The sequence below is a fragment of the Netta rufina genome (assembly GCF_964035555.1).
Source record: "Netta rufina genome assembly, chromosome: 3".
NCBI classification, from domain to species: domain Eukaryota; kingdom Metazoa; phylum Chordata; class Aves; order Anseriformes; family Anatidae; genus Netta; species Netta rufina.
Window position 1 is genome coordinate 107276487 of NC_140125.1, and position 21454 is coordinate 107297940.

At 44.7% G+C, this 21454-nt stretch overlaps 1 protein-coding gene across 1 annotated transcript; it reads left to right on the forward strand.

The window, feature by feature from the left end:
• The first annotated feature begins 1543 nt into the window (after positions 1-1543).
• TRIB2 (tribbles pseudokinase 2) lies at positions 1544-21086 on the forward strand. Its single transcript, XM_084285105.1, has 4 exons — positions 1544-1586; positions 2419-2829; positions 6791-7083; positions 20453-21086. The coding sequence occupies exons 2-4, from the start codon at positions 2560-2562 to the stop codon at positions 20919-20921; spliced, it is 1032 nt and encodes a 343-aa protein (XP_084141231.1). The 5' UTR covers positions 1544-1586; positions 2419-2559; the 3' UTR covers positions 20922-21086.
• Positions 21087-21454: the final 368 nt, after the last annotated feature.

Consider the following 21454-nt stretch of genomic DNA (forward strand, 5'->3'; position numbering starts at 1 on the left):
TACAGGGTATTCAGAGGTGATGGGAATGACTGAGGAATGGGGTGAAACACCTTTGCATTTTAAGGCAGACAGCAAAGACCGGGTTTGCAGGTCATCCTAGAGGTTGTTGCAGATCACTGGTTCTGTGTCCTTCCCTACTGCTTATGGGACGTTCACCAGGACCAAATCTCGGCATGTTGCCAGGGGCTCATTTGTCTCATGCCAAGCTTAACATCAAGACAATCCTTTCTGAGAGGTATTCCTCTTATAACTGTGTATCAGGCCATGTAAAGCCCCTCGCCTGGGGGAGGAGTGATGAAGTGGGTATAATGCTCTTTGGGAACAACTACCCCTCACCCCTGCCATTTCTGACACCTCCCCTGCCAAGATGAGCCCCCTTATAGAGGAAGTCCTACAGCCTTCCTGGAGCCCTGTTCAGAAGCATTTTCTTTCAGCCCCAAAGTGCTTATCTCTGGGACAGCCTCCTCTGTCAGGCTCCTCTCATTATTAGCAGACTCCTTTGATTCACAAGGCATCATCCAAATCCAGAGGTCCTCACACCACAAATCCAGAGGTCCTCACACCAAAATAACTCTTCTCCCATTTCTGGCTCTCCTGTGCTGATGAGGGGCAAGAGGGGGCAAACTCAATGGAGTAAGTGCCAGGCTTGTTGGGAATTCAGGCAGCTGCTCATCAAACTTTCATATATATCCAAACTCCCATAGCAGAAACAATAAAATGGGGGAGGGAGGGATGTTTGTATTTAAAAAAAAAAAAAAAAGCAAAAAATAAAAAAAAGCAGACCGCAGTGGTGCTGGGCGGGGACAGAGAGTTCTCATTCATGGCTTTCTTCATGGCAAGGTGAAAGGGTTTACCTTGTCCCTCTGCCCCCCTCCCGGCACCGTTTTAATTTTGGGATGGGCAAACCCGGGGTCGGGAGATCTCCTCCCAGCAGACTGCACCGGGAAGCGGCTGCTGTGGCTCCCGTAAGTACGCGGAGACCCACGTTGCCCGGAAAAAAATAAAAGCGATTTCTTCATTGAAAAAAAAAAAAAAAAAAGAGAGAGAGAAAAAAGAAAGGGAAACAAAACCCACGCCCGCCTGGGGCTCCGGCGCCGGCACATGTAATGCCCGGGTGGCGGGGCCGGACTCCTCCTTAAGGTGTACTTAATTATTTGGGGGAAATAATTATGAATTAAAATTAATTAGCTAATATCTCCCCCCTCAACCGCAAGGGCAACCCCGGGAGAAGGAAGACCGGCTGCATCCCTGACAAAAGCGGGGAGCGGCTCCCAGCTCCGCGCTGGTGCCGTACTGGTGCATACTGGTGCGAGCAGCCCCCCCGGCACGGCTCGGCTCGGCTCAGCACAGCCGTGCCGCGGAAGGACGTCTCACCTTGTTTACCCTGAGAGCGGCGGGCGGCCGGGGCGGGCCGGGGCGGGCCGGGGCGGAGCGGAACGCGGTGGGCGGCGGGGCCGGGCCGGGCCGTGCCGGGCCGGGGCGGGCGGCGGTGCCGGGGCAGTACAGTCAGCCTGCGCGCTGGGCACCGTGCGGGCGTGCGGCGGCGGCCGGCAGCGAGGCACGGAGGCAGCCAGCGTCCCCGCCACGTAAGTAGCTATTAATACGCCGGGAGAAGCGGGGGGGGGAGACGATGCCCTGCTGAAAGGGGAGCGACGCGGCCATCCCTTCCCCTCTCCCCCTTGGGAGAAAAAAAAAAATAAAAATAAATACAATCTGCTGATTTTTTTTTTTTAATTATTTTTTTAAGCGTCCTTTAGTGCACCTCCGTTCCCCGCAGTGAGAAGCCGGCCCCGTTCTCGCAGCGCTGCTTTATTATTTTTTTTTTTTCTTTGTGTTTCTGTTCTCCATTCAGCCCCCAGCCCCAAATCCCTCCGTGCGCTTGGGATTCGCCTCCCCACTCCCGGGGTCGCACTTTTTCCCCTTTTCCCGGAGCAGCCGCGCCGCTGGCAGCAGCCGGGTCCCTTTGGCCGCCGGGCGCGCAGCAGCACCCGCGCATCTTGCGCGGCTCGGCCGGCAGGGGGGCGGCCCCGCGGAGCCTCCCTTCGCTCCGTGCGCTCTTTTGTCGGCCGGCCCGCTCCAAGTTCAGCGCTCGCTCCCTCGCTGTTTTCGCGGGGCATTTTCCCAGCGGCGGCGTTCCCACGCCATCTACAGCCCGGCGGCGGCAGCGCTGCTCAGCCTCGCAGTAGGAGAAAAGAGAGAAAAAAAAAAAAAAGGAAAAAAGAAAAGGCGCCCCCCCCACACACACACACACACTTGCGCGCAGTGCTTTTACCTAACCCTTTATCCCCACTCCTAAGCGGGAGAGGCGGCCGAAAGGCGGCCGCCCCCCAGCCCGAAGCCCGGCTCCGCACCGCTCCGCGCCCGGCCGCCGGCGGGGAACAAAGGGCCGCGGGCTGAGCGCTCTCTCCCTGTGCCCAGGACGCGGCGCTGAGGCTGGGCGCCCGCCGCCGCTCCCGCCCCCCTCCCCGGCACACAAAGGCAGCCGCAGCTGGACGGGCGAGGGACCGCGCTCCACGCCAGGGCTCCGGTGCAGCGTCTCGGCTGGTTTTCTCCATACTCATGAACATACAAAGGTCAACCCCTATCACGATAGCACGATATGGGAGACCGCGGAATAAAACCCAGGATTTTGAGGAGCTCTCGTCCATACGGTCCATCGAGCCAAGCCAGAGTTTTAGCCCGAATCTAGGCTCGCCGAGCCCGCCGGAGACCCCGAACTTGTCGCATTGCGTTTCTTGCATCGGGAAATACTTATTGTTGGAGCCTCTCGAGGGAGACCACGTTTTCCGAGCCGTCCATCTGCACAGCGGCGAGGAGCTGGTTTGCAAGGTAATCCCTCTCCTCCTCCTCTGCCGGGCTTAGCCTGCTGCCGCGGGTTCGTTTCCTGGGGCTTTAAAGGAGGTCGGGGGGTTCGGTTATTGACCAGCTTTAAAAAAGAAAAGGCGGAGGAGAGGCAGGATTAAAAGCGCATCCTGTAACTTTTCCCTCTCTCCAGACAATGGCCACGTTATAGCGGTGGCCGGGAGCCAGTTCTGCCGCTTACCCCGGGGATATTGTTCTGGAAAGAGCCGTCCTTTAAGTAGGTCTTAAAGGGAGTTTCAGGGCAGGAGAAAACCTCATCTTCCCCACTCTCACTTTTCAAAATGGAGTAGGGAATCCCCAGCTAATTTTAAGGTGTTGGGACCTGCCGGCTTCCTCGATTTTTTTTGCCCCTCTCCCGTGTTCTGTGAGTTGGGGTATGGGGGAGGTTGTGAAGGGGGGGTGGTGGTTGCAATCAGCTTTGTCTTAAAAGTGATTTAAAAAAATCCACATCGAATTAAGCAGCCTGAGCTCCCTCACCGTGGAGGTTGTTTGCAAACAGCATCCTCCCCCATTGCACAACTCAGCAAGAACAAAACCTGCACACCTACGGTTTTCAGAAGAGCAGACAAAATAGCTATCCCACTCTTTGTAGCCTGTCTGCTTTGCTGAGCCTCCTCCCAGTTTGCTTCTACTATTCAAAGGTGAGCAGTGGGAGAAAGAAACCCCCATGCGTGCACGCCTGTCGAGGGATGTTCTCCTTTCGGGCTGAGGGAATATTTTCCTTTGTTCCTAAATTGCGATTCTCATTGTCTGTAGCGAGCCAGACTTATGCCAGGCAAACCGAGGCAGTACCCAGTAGTAGTTCTTATAACTAGGTAGCACATTGCAACCTTGCAACACCCGCTGCAGTGTTTGCATTGTTCCTGAAATATGGAATTGTGCCATGTAGCTATCTTGAGCAAACGTCTCGTGTTGAACTAACTGCAAAATTGAAAAAAGGTACAATACATCTACTTTTCACATTCCAGGGATTAATGGTAGTATTGCGGATGGTTGCATACTTCTGTACTCGATTCATAAGAAGTTATGGACTAGCTTGTAGCAAGGAAGTGAAAATAATTGCTCCTGTTTGCTATTTGTGAAGACTGGAGTTCAGAGGGCAATTTAAATGTGCTCATTGATTGAGTTATAAAACCTGATGTTAAGGCAACCTAGGACTTTGTGTGATTATTCAGGGGAAAAAAAGGGCCTGTGACTTTGCAAAGGACTAATATTGCATGCTGAAGTGAATGCTTTGTTACTAAACTGAAACAGAACATGAGAATTTCTAGAATGAAAGCCCTGCTCAGTGCAGCAGTACAGTGCTGCACTCTATGACATTGGCATCTTTTCATGAAATAAACAGATCCCACAAAGCTGCTGCTCTGCGTGAAATTATAGGTGAACTTGCATAGCAAGTAGTAAAGTGGGGGCTCTGCTCGTCTTTGTTTCCTGTTTGCTTTGCAGGATTAAGGTAGTGTTTTGATAACAGTATGAGCAGCATGACTGCAGCTCACAAAGGGTGGACTTGATTTTTTTTTCTCCTCCCTTTAAGCTGTATGTTTTTAAACCGATCCTGACATTTGAATAGTGTCAGTTTTTCCGTATGTGCAAGGCACTACTTCTAGCTAGGCTCCAAAATATGATCTTAGCTTGAATTGCCAGCTTGTGAATACGCAGTTGTCAGCCCTGAACTCAATTTAATGCATTCTTTAAAATGCCTGCAGTATCATGACTAGTATTTGTCAAGTAGCCTTCCGGCTAAGAGACCTGCTATCTGGTATCTTATTGAAGATGCTCTTGGAGATTGCTTGCACAAACATTGGTTTGGATAGCAGACACATACTGATGATTCTCAAGATTCATTTGGCTGCACCCACTGCCTGTACAGATGCCGTTACTTGCTTCGAGGCTCTGTGGCATCCAGACAATGGTAACTTCTCACTTCCAATTTCCAGCAAGAACTAAATCAAACTGCAGCTTATTGGACATTCTCTGAATTGAGGCCAGGGATCTTACATGCTGGGATACAAAGAAGCCCTTTATAAAAGGTATTTTAGGCTGTAGCAGCGTGATAGCACTTCCCATCTCCCCACTTGCAAATATAGTGCTGATACATATCCAGACCTACTTACCTTACCCCAGAACCACAAAATATAACTAATTTATATCAGGATAATCTGGTTAGAAGAGAATTCTGGAAAGGCTTTTTTTTTTCACTTGAGGGTTTGAGCTACATGAATGTTCCTGCTTAAATTTTATTTTATAGCAGCCGCTTTGTAGTAGAGCCATTCACTTGCAATGTATTAGTTTTGACACCCAAATGTCAATGAATTCTCCTCTGGACTGATTTACACACCAAGGATTTTAGCAACACCCCCTCCCCACCCCAGTTCTGCTTCCCTGGCTCACCATGTCACCAGAATGGCTCAGTGTTAATCTATCCCCCCCCCCCCCGTAAATTGTGTTGGATCTGTTTGGCAGCCTGCCTTTAAGGTTGTTTTTGCCTGTGCTGGTGTACAGCAGCACAGGTATGGGGTGGTGGGAAGGAGCTGGGTGAGGAGGGGGTGTCCCAGTTTTGGGGTCCTTTTCAGGGGAAGGAGTTAATGATTGCGCTCTGAAGTGTTAAAAGGCTTAGGTTTTGAAGCCTCAGGTAAATTTGTATTGAACTGCATCTCTGATGCTCAGTTCGCAATGCTTCAAAGAAAGCAAGGAGGTTTGCTTCTTGGAGAGGACACAAATAGCCACTACAGGGATACAAAAAGAAGGAAAACAATTGCATTTTAAACGGATCGGTTTGATACTTTCACTGGTTCTTCATTTTTTTGTTCAATTAGAATGAGACATGACCACCTTAAATTCTTTTTACCAAAGTAACAAAACACCAGAGAGTGAGTTATATATTGATAGAATTTTTATGCTAGTGGAAATGCTAATCCCTTGCTTTGTGTTGCATCTGGAGCAGGTATAACTGAAAATAACAATCGCTCCCATCAATACTTGGCTTATACTCTCTTTCAGCACACTGGCTTCTGTTCTTGTTAATGAAGTCTTTCTTCTTTGTGTAGTATGGGCATTTCTCAATTGACTCAAATACTGATTCATTCGTCATCACTAGATTATAGTAACTTTTTATATTTGGGTTTCCCAGCAGCCTTTTTAATTCCTACAGCTCATTCATAAGATCAGTGATAACATACTTACTATTAAAGGGACACTTCGCTTTTAATGGAGCACTTGACTGAAAGGCAGAGACTTTGGGGTGGTTTTTGTCTTTGCCTTTTGAAGGGTGTTTGTCTGTGCTCCAACAGGCAGGGCTATTTCCCCTGTTGTCCTTCTGATCTTATAAACAGCCATTGTAAAACTGAGACTTTGAAAGTGAAAGTGACTTTGCTGTTCATGGGAAATGAAAGAAATGCAGGAAGTAAACGTGAATAGTGACAGATGATATTTTAAACCAGAAAATCCTGAAAGCTTTAATGGGTTAATAAAATCAAGAGAGAGGCGTGTGGATCAGGGTGGATTTAATTTGACAGCTTCTCTCAACACAAAGCTACTGGTCATGTTCTCTATGAGTTTATTTGGATGCAAAATAGAAGATAAACAAGCTTCCTTCCAAGAACCGCCTCTGCATGTCATTGGTCTTTACAGCTTAATTCAGATTACATTCTAAATTTGATCAGCTATTTGCTAATGAAACTGTTCTTGCTACAAGTTTTGAACGCTAGCCTTTTCCGTCAAGGCTACGTGTATCTGTTGTGTGGGGTTGTACAGTCTGTTTTGTCTCGTCCTCTGTGCCGTGAGCCTGTGACATCCTGTTTACATCGGTACAGCTTCAGCAGCAGCATAAACTGTACTCAGAGGTGGTGCTGTTAACAGAATTAGATATGCCCTAACTTCACTGTCCTTCATAGTGCTAACCCTGGCTTTACTGTCCTTGTTCCTGCAGGTGTTTGATATTGGCTGCTACCAGGAGTTATTAGCACCATGTTTTTGTCTGCCTGCACATAAAAATATCAACCAAATTACTGAAATAATTCTTGGGGAGACAAAAGCGTATGTGTTCTTTGAAAGGAGCTATGGGGACATGCATTCGTTTGTTCGTACCTGCAAGAAGCTTAAAGAAGAAGAGGCAGCCAAACTCTTCTATCAAATAGCTTCCGCTGTTGCACACTGCCATGATGGTGGACTGGTACTGCGAGATCTCAAGCTGCGAAAGTTTATTTTCAAGGATGAAGAAAGGTAAGAGCCTCCGTGACGTTACAGGTGGGGGGAGCCTGAGGTCAGTTTCAGACTCGCAGGATGCTGTGTTCTTTGTGGTCACTATACTGTTCGTTTGTGGTACACAAGGTACCACAAACGTGTGGTACACACTTTCTTTACTTACCTCTGCAACCTGATCATGGGATGGATGTGCCATTTTGCCTTCTGGCTTAGGAGTAAAGTAAGTATAGAGAGTTGTTTGTATCTGTGTCTTGTCTTTGCATCTCCACCCAGAGGAGCACCCTCATTCCAGAGAAGGGGATGCCTCCTGTGGGAAGGCTCTGCATAGATGTCTGGTGTAGGAGCTCTGCTAGCATAAATACAGCTGGTGTTTAAAGAGGCAAGGAGTAAAAGAACTGATACATTAAAGAGGGCTGAGGACTGAAATGGCTCATACCAGTGAGGAGACATGAAGAGGAAGAACAGTGAAGTGGTTAATGCTGATGTAGGTTGGAGGCAAGGGCCACCAGTGCTTTGAAGGACCACTTTGAGGACAGCTTCTTGCTTCCAGTGCTGGAAGAGTCTGGAGGCTGCTTCTAAGGGTATTATGTGGTCAGGAGTCATACTAAGACTAAAACTGCCTTGTTGTTGTGTGTTTACCTGCTTTTAGTATCAACTGTTGTGGTACTTGGGAAACTACCCTTTTTTTTTTTTTTTTTTTTTTTTTTGTGGTGGTTTTATTTGTATCTCCTCCTTGCATGCTCTCCCTGCTCAGTAATTGGCTGGTAAATGATTTGGGGAAGGAGGTGGAAGACAGGGAATGAAGTAGTGTGGTATACACTCTAGGTATATACTGTTGAAGTGCTATTTCGGATGCTGAACCATAGCTATAGCGTTGAACCTGTGGAAACTTGATGTCTCTTTCCTTGTGGTTACCAGTTTTCATTAATTATATTACATCATGTATTTGCTTGCAACTTCCACATAAACCACCAGAGAAATGAATGCTGCCAGAGTAATGTCAGGATTTCACAGAGGAATTTAAATTGGGAGATGACTGTCGGAAGACAAAATTAAATGAGGACAGAGCCTCCCTTTATGCTTCTTCATGTCTTGGTAGAGGATGGGGAGGTGTTTTTTCCTTTCTGGTTCCATCCTATGAAGTGTTTGAAAGCTTGCTCAAACTGTTGCAGAGTGAAGTGTTCTAGAAATCTTCATTAAAAATAACCAATGCTTATCAATTCCATTTGGGGCTGTTTGCAGGGTTATAAGCAAAAACAGAGGCAAACAGGTTTTCTGTAGGCTCAGTAAGATGGTGATCTGAGAATGTCTATTAGTTTTCTGTCACTTAAGTCATTAAAGAGAGGTTCCGAACCTCAAAATAAAAACGGCAACATCTATCCTATTTAAATATTCTTTACTTAACCTAATAAAAGTCAATTTTTCCAAAATGAACTTCTTTTAATCTTTTTACAAGCAGTAAAGTAAAAGGAATCTCTTCACTTCTCAATTCAGTTCGGGCAATTCACAGCTATTCCCTGTTTTCCTACTGTAGCCCCAATGTAAATGATTACTGTTTCCTCCTCTTCTAATAAGAAAGTCTAAAATGAAACAAATTTAATGTCCGTTAAGAGAGAAATTCAAAGCAGATACATGTAAACTAAACATTCACAACTTTTACACTGAGTTTAATAATTAAACATCGTTATGACATCTTTGATGTAGATAACGAGGGAACCTGTGTCAAGTAGGTGGGGTTGTTTTCTGTTACAGCTGATTATGTCCTAACATTAAAGTGACTTTCACTTGGCCTTTTACATAAACTTGTGTGGTTTTGTATGAAGGACAGGGCTGGAACTACCTTTCCACTCTGAGCAGAATGAGCTCAGAGCAATGTAGTGGGAGCAGACGCAGGCCGTGCCGAATACTTTTGAACTCCTACCCTGATGCTTACGAGGAACTAAATGCAACACACGGCATGAGGCCAAATCCTGAAGCCACCCAAGAAGAGTGGTGCATACTATAATAGTAGTGTTTGCGTTCATGAATGTTTTTAACATAACTCGTCTGCAATATCACACAGTTACTCACATTTGAACAGTCTCTTCTAATTATCCACTAATTAATTTTAAAGATCAAATACGACTTGCTGGTTATTTTTAAGATAACAGTAATGTGGTTTTCTTCTGGATGTGTTGTTGACTTGTAAGTATAGAGGTATTGTAATCCTTTCTCCACTAAATAAACGGAGATGCAGTGAGATTAAATAGCGGGAGATGGAAATAGAACCAAACAGCGACTGGCTTTTTCACATGCTCTGATCATCAGACTGTAATCAGTCATCACTTTCTGTCTGCTACTATATTTAGGCTGAAAAATCTTCCTGGTCCTTCCGGGTTCATGGAGGTTTTTGTGCTTTGCTCACACCCATCTGAACTAGTGTTTCGGTGAGCCTGCCGGCGATGCCCGCATGCTGAGCAGCCTTGCATTCAGAAACTGCTGCCTGTGGGAGTGTCTGTGGTAAGGGTGCTGCAAAATCCAACGATCCTTGGTACTTGCAGTGATCCAGGGAGGAAGAAAAAAAGGTGAAAATGATGTTTTAAGAAATGTCTGTGAACTCCACACCTGTTCCTCAGTGGAGGTCTTTTTCAGTAGCTCTTTTCCTATTTCTTCAAGCCTTTAATACTTACTGATTTGAAACTTTCTCTTATTAAACACTCACAACTTTATTTTAGGAAAAAAAAAAAGATGGGAAATCCAGCATGCAGGCAACATATGAATGGAAACTTTTTTTTTTTAAGTAAGATTTGTCTGCTCTTAGCTATGGGCTGCTAGACTGACTGCAAGAGTCAGAGAGAATATGAAGGATACATGGAGGCAGTTCCATTTGTCTAAAAAAGAAAATCAATCGAAGCATTTCTTAGCACGTATTCCTTCCATTGATCCTAATGCTACTCTGGTAGTTGAATATGAAGTCAGAACTCGTGGAGTTTTGCAGACAGGTACGATATGGCATGGGAACTCTTCCCACCTCGTTCTGGTTATCTAAACTACAGATGGAATTTGCAAAGATTCAAGATCTTGATCTAGTGTCAGGAGTGCTCTTTGCTCCTGCTGATGTCACTGCGAAGAATGCATGTTATTTGGATGTTGCAAATTGCAGTGCTCTTGCGATACCGGTAATGAACCAGGAAGCAAGGTGGTAGGAAAAAAAATGCTGGAGGCTGCTGGTGCTGAGCATTTTGTAGGGGTCCCAATCTTACTAGCAGTGTTTTCTTGATGTGCTAAATCAAAGCTAGACTGTGATGGTGTGTTACATCTTGCTATTGCATGTATGTAAATACATCAGCACTTAATATGAAATACAGAATTCCATAGTGTGGAAACAAAACAATCTGTGTTTCAGTGTACTTTGTTTTATAGATTCCTTTAGTTCTGAACTGCAGAAATTTTTAAGATTGCATTCCATGAAAATGATGTGTGCTGTTGGCAAGCACCTTAGGTCTTTTATGTTTTGTTTTTGTTTGCTTCATATAAAGAAAGATTGGGGGGTCTTGTTTTGGGGGGGTGGAAGAAGAGGGATTGTGCTTGTGTTTTTTTTTTTTTATTATTATTATTATTTGTAAACTATATGTGAAATAGGCAGAGTATTGAAATTTCAGAGTTAAGCTTCTTAAACCTGCAAATGATCTTGATGAAGCAGAACTTCTAAGACATTACCGCATGGCTGGAAATGTTTCATAAGACTGGGTTAGCAAGCAGCAGCATATCCATTAAATGAGGGCAGTGACTTTCAGATTACTGAACACATGGAAAACACTTACTTGCCATGCTGAATCTCACCAGACTTTTTAAAGTACTTACAGGATTCTTGACTATTTGAAAATTGGACTATTTAAAAACTTCTAACTAAAATTTGAATCCAAGATACTGGAGATGAGCTAAAACATGCTTTTGTATGTTTTCTACTTCCATGCATGATTTCTCATCCTAGATATTAAGGTCAGCATTGCTGCTTATCTTTTTGGGACTCTTTTTTTTAATTATTTTTGTTCTGTTCCTGTTAAGCTTTTATTTATTTATTTATTTATTTTTACAGTCTGCCTTCATAGTAGGCCTTTGGGCAGAGCATCTCTGCCCTTCTCCTGGTGTCCCATAATGATGTCGCAGAATGGGCAGGGCTTTTTTGGTTGTGCTAAAAATAGCACTAGCCACAGCATAGCTAATAAAGCAATTCATCAGTGTGATATATAGCAGATGCTTTGAGAGAGAGCCACCTCAAAGATCTCAGAATTAAATCAAGCATTTCTGTGGTGGTTGTTCCAATGGCTTTCTTAATACATGAACATTCCTGCTGTCAGGGAATTATTAATTTCTGTAGTGTGTTTTTAAGCCTTTAATTATATTAAAATATTAGCTGTCATAATATTTGAAGCTTAAAGACCTTGTACATTCATCATAGTTGTTGAAGGGAAAATTAAAATAATTTTGGTATTTAGATATCATAATTTCCCTGTATTCCTTGAGTAAATATGAGAAATGGTAGGCAGGTGGGATTCAATAAAAGTAAATATCATTTGACACCTTTTGCTGTGCACCAGGGGAATGCAGCCAGTGCAATCCACCAACTTAGAAAGCCTGTGTTAGCATAACATTTATTTGATGCTCTTAGAATTGTTTTATCCTTTTTTTCCCTCTAGAACTTCTCAGCTTTGGATGGTGCTTTAAGGTGACCTAGTTATGTTGTTTGCAATCCTTGTGATACAAACCTGATCCCACTAAGAAACACAGAATACGTGTACTCACCTTTGTCCAAGTAGGCATTTCATTTTCTTAGAGTTAGCAGTAAGTTTCTTCCCCTTCGGTTGTCAAATTGTAATGCAGTCAGCTCATTTTTTCCCCTGGTGTTGGAACTCGCTGTTTTACTTAAAATTCAATAGAGAACAGGTAAATTAATGTCCTGGTCCTGGTGTTTGAATACCAAAAGAATTACAAATAATGGCAGTCTTCATCTGTTTTGTTATTTAAGTACTTTACCTTACCCTGAAAGGAGAGGAAAGGTGCCACAGGACCAAATAAGCATCACTTCTTCAATAGTGTGAAATTATAGGTCAAATTTCAGACTAAAAATGATTATTATTTTGCTTTTTACTAGAATATGGTAAGGAAGGCAAATTCCATTACAGGCAGCAAATCTCTGCTATCAGACTTCAGATAGAGGATGGAGCAGTTAGACAATTGTCCCCTACAGAAAGGTTTGTGCTCTTTGTTGCTTTCAAGGGGTTTGCTTGCAAATCTCCTGATTTCTGGCATTCTGGGGATCAGCACACTGAGTTTTGTTGCATTTGTGTCCCCCTTCCTGGTGGGGTGCAGGAGGCCATCTGTAGATGTTGATCGTCACACCAGCCCTCTGAAGTGTGTAAATCTCCTCCTGAGGGCATGCAGAGTCATAGAGGTTAAGTGCTGTGCACAAGGTCATAAATGAAACAAAAGCCAGGGAAGAGTTGGCTGCTGGCTGGTTCTGGGGTGAGGACTGAGCTCCAAGTGAATCTTGGAACTAAGTCTGTTTGAAGTCCTTTGGCGTGACCATGAGTGGTGTAGCACTATTGTACTACTTGTAGCTGAATACCTAACTTTTTTTCTTCCTTCTGTGAAGGGTGGTGTGGGGATGCAGTCCTGCAGTGGACAAGGAGTTGGAGAGAAGCCCTACTTAGGGTCCTGCCTTTACTCTGGGCTGCAGGTTGCCTTCATGTGCTGCTCAGCCTCTCCTGCCACAATCACTGGCTAGTTTTCCTTGCTGTATCCTTAGCTGGTTTGTGTTGGCAAGCTCCCGAATCACTTCTTATGACAGCTCAGCATTTTTTTTTTGGGTTTGGACCTGTTGCATTCTGGTCACCAGCTTTCTGGCAGGCTCTTTGCAGGAACTGTCACATTTCTCCCCATCACTGGACTGCACACTGGCTTTCTGGACTCCTGTGTGACTTTCCGAAAGGCACCTCTGGATGAATGCTGCACATTACACATTGGCTGTGTCGCCAGATGTAGTTGGCATGGTTGGGTGCCCATCATGAAATGCCTGTCACAGGATTGCTCTCTCTGAGGGCAGGCACTCTGCAGTCCTTGGAAACAGATGACTCTTGAGACATCTTGCACAGAGAGTTCACCAGCTTGCTGTTTTGAAGACTTAAAAACCTCCATCCAGAGACTTGGTGCAAGATACTTGGTGTTCATTTTTGAGCTGAGGCTGAGGAAGTTCGCAGGCATCTGAGCTGGCTAGGGGCAGCTGTCATGGACTGCCACAGTGAAATTATCCTGTATTTTCTTTTTAATTGTCCTTGTTATCACACCATGAAATTACTTCAGGCTAGGGAGACAGGGAAAAGGAGGAGACCATAAACAGGAGCCAACCTGGGGCATATTTAGTCTTAAGCACCTGCTTTTTAGTAATGTATATGGCTTGGAGATGGACTACAGACATCTCAGCAAAGGTTTGCAAGTCAGCTTTTAAAATAATGGATCTGCTTTGTCACAGAGGTGCAGGGCACCCACTGTGGGCTGAGAAAGTCTAGGGCTTTTCTGGCAACATGCAGTTCCATTCACAAAATATATTTTTTTGTCTCCTTTCCCCATGGAGCTTTATCATGTGAACAGACCTAAAAAAGATGGTGAACGTGGCATAGAGCTGACAGCAGAGCCTTTTAAAACTGACCTTTCATGTGATCTAAAACGATAAAAGAGAGGTGAAGTAGCTGCCATGAGCCAGATGCTTATCATATCATGGCCTCCTTGAAGGGTTGTAACTGAGCCCTTCTATGAAAGGGTCTGCAGTGGACTTCAGGGCCCTCACCCCAACACAGGCACACACACATTGCTCCCTTCTTGCCTGCTTTTTTGGGAGTGTGTTGTCACCCTAGGCAATAAGGGTGTGGAAGGAGCTAAGTGCGTGTCATGCAGGACAGGCTGTTCCCAGCAATCCTGGCCAAGTGCTGTAGGGCAGAGGTCTTGGGGGGCCCCAGCCCTACCTGGAGGGGTGCGGGAGGGTGGTCTGCTTTTTTTTTTTTTTTTTTTCTTTTAAGTGTAAACCAGCCAAAAATGAGTTAAAAGTCCTAAGTTGCTGGATCCTGCATGTCAGCGAGGGGATATGGGGCAGGATAGGATCTCGTCAGAGGAAGGGTGGGTGGGGATATGTAATTTTTAGAGGCTTCCTCATTTTGAGGAAGTACCAGTGAGGGAATCTTCCCTTAGGAACAAGGTTCATCCTGTAAAACCTTGACTGCCTGCGAGTCCCAGTTGCCTTTTGAAACGTATCCTTGAGCCTGTTTCATTATGCGAGAGACAGTTTGTCTGACAGCCTCCGTACAGGTTTTTTCACTGGAGCTGCGTAGGATGCTGTGTGGTGAACTCCCAGGCTGCGTGCCGTTACGTGCTGGAAGGGATCTTAGCAGTGAAAGGAGCAGGATTTGAATTGATGGCATAACATTTCCCCTCTGATCCTGCATGCCTCACTGCCCTGGGAGAAGATAGGGTAGTTCTGAGTTCAGGACAAGTCTTTCTACCAAGCTACAAATCATCCGCATGGGATTTCATTAGCTGCCTTCCCCATCTCACCGGCTGCATGAAGGCAGCATGCTTCTGCATTATTTAGGAGAGGTTCCCTTAGTTAAAATAATCAATTAGCAAAAGAGAATTGTTTCCAGTGTCGAGCTTCCACTTTCTTTTTTTTTCTCCTGCCTGATGGCATAATTGCATTCATGCTCATCTTGTCTTTGTGACGGGGTGCTAGCAACTGACCTTGATTAAATGACCTGTAAATTATTGGCCACACAGGAGCAATCCGTGATCTCTTGGGCAGTAACGGGTTCCTGCTGATGGCTTGAGTGCTTCCACCCAGGGAAAGGCTTTTCTGGCCTCAGTCAGGGCAACATTGAAATATGAGAGAGCGTGGCCTGGGTGCCTTTGTTTTTTGTGGGCAGGCTAATTTAGGGGGGATTGCTGTGAGGCACCTCTCCTGTTCAGAAGTTGCCATTATATATTTGCCTGCAGCCATATCAGTAAAATGGCAATTTGGATGGCAATTCCAATTTGGATGACAGTTGTTTTCTGATCTCTGGAGGCACGCGGCTGCTGTATAGAATCTGTAAATCTGGATCATCTCATTTTGACCCAACTTGAATAGTAAGTGGGTGGTGTGCCTGGAGGCTCTGAAGCAGGATGCCTCCTTCCAAAAGCAGCTGATCTGGTCGATGTCTCAAGGATGCTGCTGGACTCAAACTGTGGGTTCGGTCTGCAGTTTTTGTTCCCAAAATGGTAACGGTGGCTCAGCTGTGGTTCAGGTGCTATTTCCTATCAAATGGCTTTGAGGACAAACTAGAAGCAACTGTAGAAGCAACATTGATTCAGGCATGGGCTCCTTTACTACTGTTTATTCAGTGCAGTGGAGATATTTTCCTCTGAAACACTCAGACTTTCAGTCAGCATTTCTGCTTTAAATGTTCCATCTTTTTATATATATTTCCCCCCGTGCCTCATGAGCTTAGAGGCTTCTGAATAATTCCACTGATTCTGGTATGGAAATTGTGTTTGCTTTTGGAGAATAAGAGCGGAGCAAGCGTGAATGCCGGGTTCTTACAGTCCTGGCTTCAGTGTCAAAAGGCAAGGGAGTAATTTGCCAGTAACCCCTGAGCTCTGCAGGGAGGAATAATGTGAATCACCCTGGAAAAAAAAAAAAAAAAAAGTGTAGTACATGCGACAAAGCCGTCTGCCAGAAACGGGTGCTAACTGAGGAGGCTGCGTTGAAGAATCTTCTGGAAGACGTTTAATTGATTAGGTTTTGTTACATTACTGAAGAGCAAAGTCTGAATGTAGTCAAGTAATGAATGGCATATTGATAAGAAATTCAGAGTGGTATTGTTTTTCATGGGTTTCCCTGACGGTTTCTATGGGGACAAAGACGCATTTCCCGTCTGAGTGCTGCTGCTGCCCTCTGATTGCACTTCTGTGGTTTCATTCACCAGTAATGGGAAAGCATTCATAGGCAGAATAGCTTCCCCTTTTTAAATAGCCATGATTCAGGGTTGTATTTTTTTTTTTTAATGCATTAGACTAATGCAGTGTTTTATCAATGATCTGATAGATGCATAATGCTCTTTTTCCAAGTGCTTATTCAGGGTCTACATTAAAACTTGAAATTATGTACTGTAATTACGTAAGCCTTGACAAAAGTCTTTGTTGTCCTACAGTATGTGTACAAAGCGATTCTCATCCGGCTTTGGCAGTAGCTTACATTTCAACTTCAGGGATTAATTTTGTTGCAACCATTTGAATGGTCAACCTCAAATGCTGATGCTTTTGGAAAACTTTTCTCTTGTGGGGGTCCTTCAGCTAGCTGATGTGAGTTAATTATGTAGAGAATGAGAGGTGTTTTTTTTAGAAATGCGACTCTTAATAAGGAGAATGATTTTTGTTTGTGCTTTCTCTGCTCTGTGATGAGAAGTGCTTCAAAGCTGACTGATTTCACATTTCAGCATTTGGTTTTGAGTCTGTCCCCTGCCTGCCAAGTGCCGAATTCAGGGTTGTCTGCGCTGCAGTTGGATACACTTCCGAGCCTCTGCTGCAGAGGTTCTGTGTTCTCAGAAGCTACTTGCAGTTTTTAAGGGTCTGTTTGTTGTTGTTGGCTTTTATTCTTTTTCCTGGTATTTTATTTCAGTGTTTCCTCTGAGAGAGGAGGTAGAAAGGAAGACTGCTTCTCATCCAGGGCGTCTGTGCATTTCTCTGTATTTAGATCGTCTCTTTCCTGTTGTTCCCCCCATCCCATCATCCTGAAAAGAAAGGTCTCAGACTTGCAGAAAACCCAGCTCTCTTAGGCAGTGCTTGAAATATGGAGAAATGGGAGGCCAACCAGAACTGGAATCCAGGAATACCTCTGTCTTGCAGAGGTGCTGTGCACTGGGAAATAGCAACTCCTCAGCCAGGCTGCTCCTTTCTTCTCAATTGCGTAAAAAACTGTGAAATGACTGTAAAAAAGGGGAGTGACTTAGAGTTCACAATGGCATGCTACTCAGCTGGTCTGTGATTGCAGCCTGTGTGCTGTATGCAAGGTCAAGATGTGTGCAGTCACCTGTCAGGAAGAGAGGCTGGGTTGGGTCTCCCCTGGCTCTGGGACATGGTGAAGAGTCCAGGAGAGCTCAGCCAGGGCCTTCAGCAGCAAAAGCTGACGAGTGCTGTGCACGGGACTGTGATGTGCTCCTCTGGTGTTTTTGCTCTGCTCACAGAAGGCCTGCAAGTGCCTTCTGTGTCACCTTCTGTGGAGCAACCCAACCCTCCAACAAAATGAGAACATCCCAGTTGCTTTTGGTGGTAATTGGGAAGGGGGTGGTGTTATGTGTCCTGCTGGGGCTGTGTTATGTGTCAGGTAGGAGCTCAGCAGATACGGGACTGTGGTTTGTGAGGAAGGGTATGGGCACTGGGTGAGTCTCCAGGGCTTGTACCCCTGCTGGAGTGCAGCCTGGTGAAGGAGCTGATTTGCAGCTTTTTACCTCAAACACAAGGGTGTTACTGGTTGAGGTCTTGGGGGCTGGCAAGAAGGGATGAGGAGAGCTGAAGGTTGTGTTTTTGTTTGATTTGGGACCTTTTGTTTCCTCAAAGCCTGTCAACTCAGCAGGATGAAAAACCTGGTTGAGTGTTTGCTTCATTTGGCTGCAGATTACGGAGGAGCAGGCAGATAAGGGCCAGCTGTTGTTCCATTTGCTTGCTTAAACAAAACCCGACGTGGCATGCGCGGAGGGCTGCCGGCTGCAGAATGCAGCACCTTGCATGAAAATCAAGGCAGGGATATGGCCTTTGTGTTCTGCGTCTGGTTTACTAGCAAGAAATGACTTCTCTTCTTGGAGAAAATGAGTTCTGAGCATTTTTTTTAAACGCACATTGCAATCCACTCCTTCCACTTCTGTGTTGCATCCATTACAGAAAATGCAAGATTTGGGAAATAAAATAATTTTATTTTAATACACAAGCTGCTGAATGAACTGTTTCTTTAATATTTTTTTTTGGCAATGTTCAGAAACGTCAAACAAGATAAGAGAGTAAGCAGCATTTCCCTGCACTGTTGACACTTGGATGGCAAGAGAGTGTGTGTGTGGGTGAATTCCATCCTGCAAGTTATTTATAAATAGCATACCCTGCCCCGTTCCTTGCCTGCTGCTGGTAGCAGGAGTGAGTTGATGCTTTCCTGGCTGGCAGTTCAGTGACTTAATGCACGTTTGAGTAGTTGGCCTCCCCGCTTTATTACCACACATGCTTTTCTATGGAAAAACTGAGGTGGGCAGTGCAAATGAACCACAAGTCGTGCCTCTGCCTTCCATTTCCTCCTCTCTGTTCCCTGTCCTCCTAGATGTGTTTTTTTTTCACTCTACATTTCTCCTCGCTGTGCTTCTGATGCTGGACAGGTGTGGGAACGTGACAGGGCTGAGCATGATGGAAAAACCCTTCTCCTTGGCACTCTCCCATTTTGGAGCCTCTGAGCTGTGTACAGAGGGAAATTGCTGTGGTCTTGATAATTGCAGTTAGTTTCTTCTTACAGCCAGCTTCCTGTGTGAGGTATTGCTGCTATAGGGTATTGTCTGAGTGCTAACGAGCAGTTGTCCATCCCCAGAATTGCTCTTAGGCTGGCAATGGGTAATTAATCGGGAAGCAGGTGTGTTGCGCAAACCCCATCAGCATCCGCACTGGAGGAGAAAACACTGGCCTGTTTAATGTGAGAAGGAGCTGCCTGGACACACTGCTTGGGAGCCAGGTATCCTGCATTCTGTATTTATGACTTCCTGATTCAAGGCATGTTGCCAAAGGGGCTTTCACCTCTGCTAGTAAACATCTCTAGCTGTTGAAAAGGTCCAAGTGTCATTATGAGAGTTTATGGCACAGTTGCCACTGGAGTACTCCATGGAGTAAAATGCTCTTCTGTTGGTTCAAAGAAAATAGCACTGAGCTGCCCTGGAACCAAGTCTCAGCCAAAGCTGGCCCAGCTGTCTTTTGCAACTCAAGCCTGAGCAATGTTGTCTTCAATAAACATTTAAGAAACAGGGCTCTCCTTGTCTGTTCTAATGCCTATTAAACGATGTGCTTTAGTCAAGAGATGTGAGTTCTGTTTTCTGGGATGAAGTTCAGGCATTGCCTGTGAATGTCTGTGGTATGGGAGTATGGCCACGACACAGGGCTAGGGGTGATCATACAGACCCATGAGGTTGAGGAAAGAGGACTGAAATGCCCTCAGTTGAGCTGTGATCCCCAAGTTGTTGGAAGACTGCACTGCTGCTAGGTTACTCTTCTATCCAGATGCACTGGATAAATCCTGTTGCGTTGTACCCATTCTGCTCTTAGAGCCAACTATTGCTGGCATATTGTCTAAAGGATAATTGGTAATCCTTTTGGATGCCTTTAAAAGGGACAGATTTTTAAATATAGCTACAGACGCTTGCAGTCCAAATTAAGAGGAAAGAAAGGTTATGTAAGACTCATGCTATGACAAGCAGCTTTGGCGTTGTTTTTTTTCTGCTTCTGTGTGATATCTATAATGGAAGAAAATCCTTTTGCAGAGATAATTACTTCAGCACAATGACAAGTTCACAACACTTTGCAGGCAAAAGGAGTGTGCAATCTAGATAAAGCATTCCTGTCGTCCCTGTGCAAGCCCTTTGCTATTCTCTCCATTCATTTCAATGTGAGAAGCTCTTCTGGTTTGGCTGGGTAGATAAGCTCATCTCTGTATTCAGCTCGCCTGATCTCCCTTACCCAAAGATCTCTTTAGGAAGACCGAAATCTGTCAAACTTGCTCTTGAATACTGGAATAAAGAAAAATATTGGTTGGTCAGAGGATTATTTAGGGTCGGAGTGACAGTTTTTATTCACGTCAAACTTTGAAATACAGGTGCGAGTAACTGTTCACCAGTGTGAAAGTGTCAAAACAACATTGTCTAGTTAGGGCTAGTCATGAGTCCTACATATGATTGGAGTGCAGAAAACAAACAACGTTGAGGCTTGTGTCTCCTCTTGGAAATCATGTTTACAGAAACATTACTAAAGACTTGAATGTAGCAGTTAACTTCTTTTTATAAGACCTTACCAGCTTATTTACTGGACAGGTGTAATTGAAATCTTGTAGCTGTGTGTATGGCAATATTCCCTATGTGTCTTTTTAACTGGTATAGAAGAGACAATATCAATTACCTGTAATAATAAGCACTGTGAGTGGGAATCTAAACTGTTGCAGTTCTACAGTTGTTGAATTTTGTAGAGTACTTTTATTACAATTGCAATTGTGTAACTGTAACAGCCTGGAATATGTGTGTTTTGATGTTTACTTACCTTGTGTGTTTTTTTTTTTTTTTTTTTTTTTTTTTTTTTTTGCCTGCAGGACTAGAGTGAAATTGGAAAGCCTAGAAGATGCTTATATTTTAAGAGGAAATGATGACTCTCTTTCTGATAAGCATGGATGCCCAGCCTATGTGAGTCCAGAGATCTTGAACACAAATGGCAGCTACTCTGGCAAAGCAGCGGACGTATGGAGTCTAGGTGTCATGCTTTACACCATGCTAGTTGGACGCTATCCTTTCCATGACATTGAGCCTAGTTCCCTCTTCAGCAAGATCCGGCGTGGGCAATTTAACATTCCAGAAACTCTATCCCCCAAGGCAAAATGCCTCATACGTAGCATACTGCGTCGGGAGCCATCAGAAAGGCTGACTTCACAGGAAATTCTGGACCATCCATGGTTTTCTACAGATTTTAATGTATCGAATTCAGGATATGGTGCTAAGGAAGTATCAGATCAGCTGGTGCCTGATGTCAACATGGAAGAAGATTTGGACCCATTCTTTAATTGAGCACAAAGACTGGTGTTCAGAAGGTACACAACCTGGAGATGGACACATGAAGGAGCCCTTCCTGACGGTGTTAAATCACATCCTGCATCAGCCTAGCTTGGTAGCAAAAGACACTCGGAGGTCCTCGGATTGAGAAGGAACCTCCACAAGGAGCTAATATAACAAATGTAGCATGGGGACAGATTGGGGGGGTGGGGGGAAGCTTGCTATCAGGTTAGATTGATTTGGAGGAGAAAAGGCAGCATGGAGCAATTGTAGCTTCTCACCTTTTTGGAGCCAAGGAGACTGCACATGCCAATTCTGGTGCAGCTGTATCACTCCTGTTTCTGTTCCATTAAAAAATAGTGGTAACTCACAACAAATAGAAACTTTTTGCCTCAGCTCACATCTTGGCATCGCACTGTTAGATATTTAACTTCAGCCATTATTCAGGGAAAGTACAATTGGCTAACTTTTTTTTAATCGGATGTCTAATAATTAATGGGATTAATTTAAGAAAAAAATTAGGTGCACAAAGATGGACATGAAAAGTG

Excerpts from the sequence above, each read along its gene's own strand:
- TRIB2 (XM_084285105.1), top strand. The coding sequence starts at position 2,560 with ATGAACATACAAAGGTCAACCCCTATCACGATAGCACGATATGGGAGA. Across the intron at positions 2,830-6,790 it reads GCGAGGAGCTGGTTTGCAAG|GTGTTTGATATTGGCTGCTA; the intron begins GTAATCCCTCTC and ends TTGTTCCTGCAG. Across the intron at positions 7,084-20,452 it reads ATTTTCAAGGATGAAGAAAG|GACTAGAGTGAAATTGGAAA; the intron begins GTAAGAGCCTCC and ends TTTTGCCTGCAG.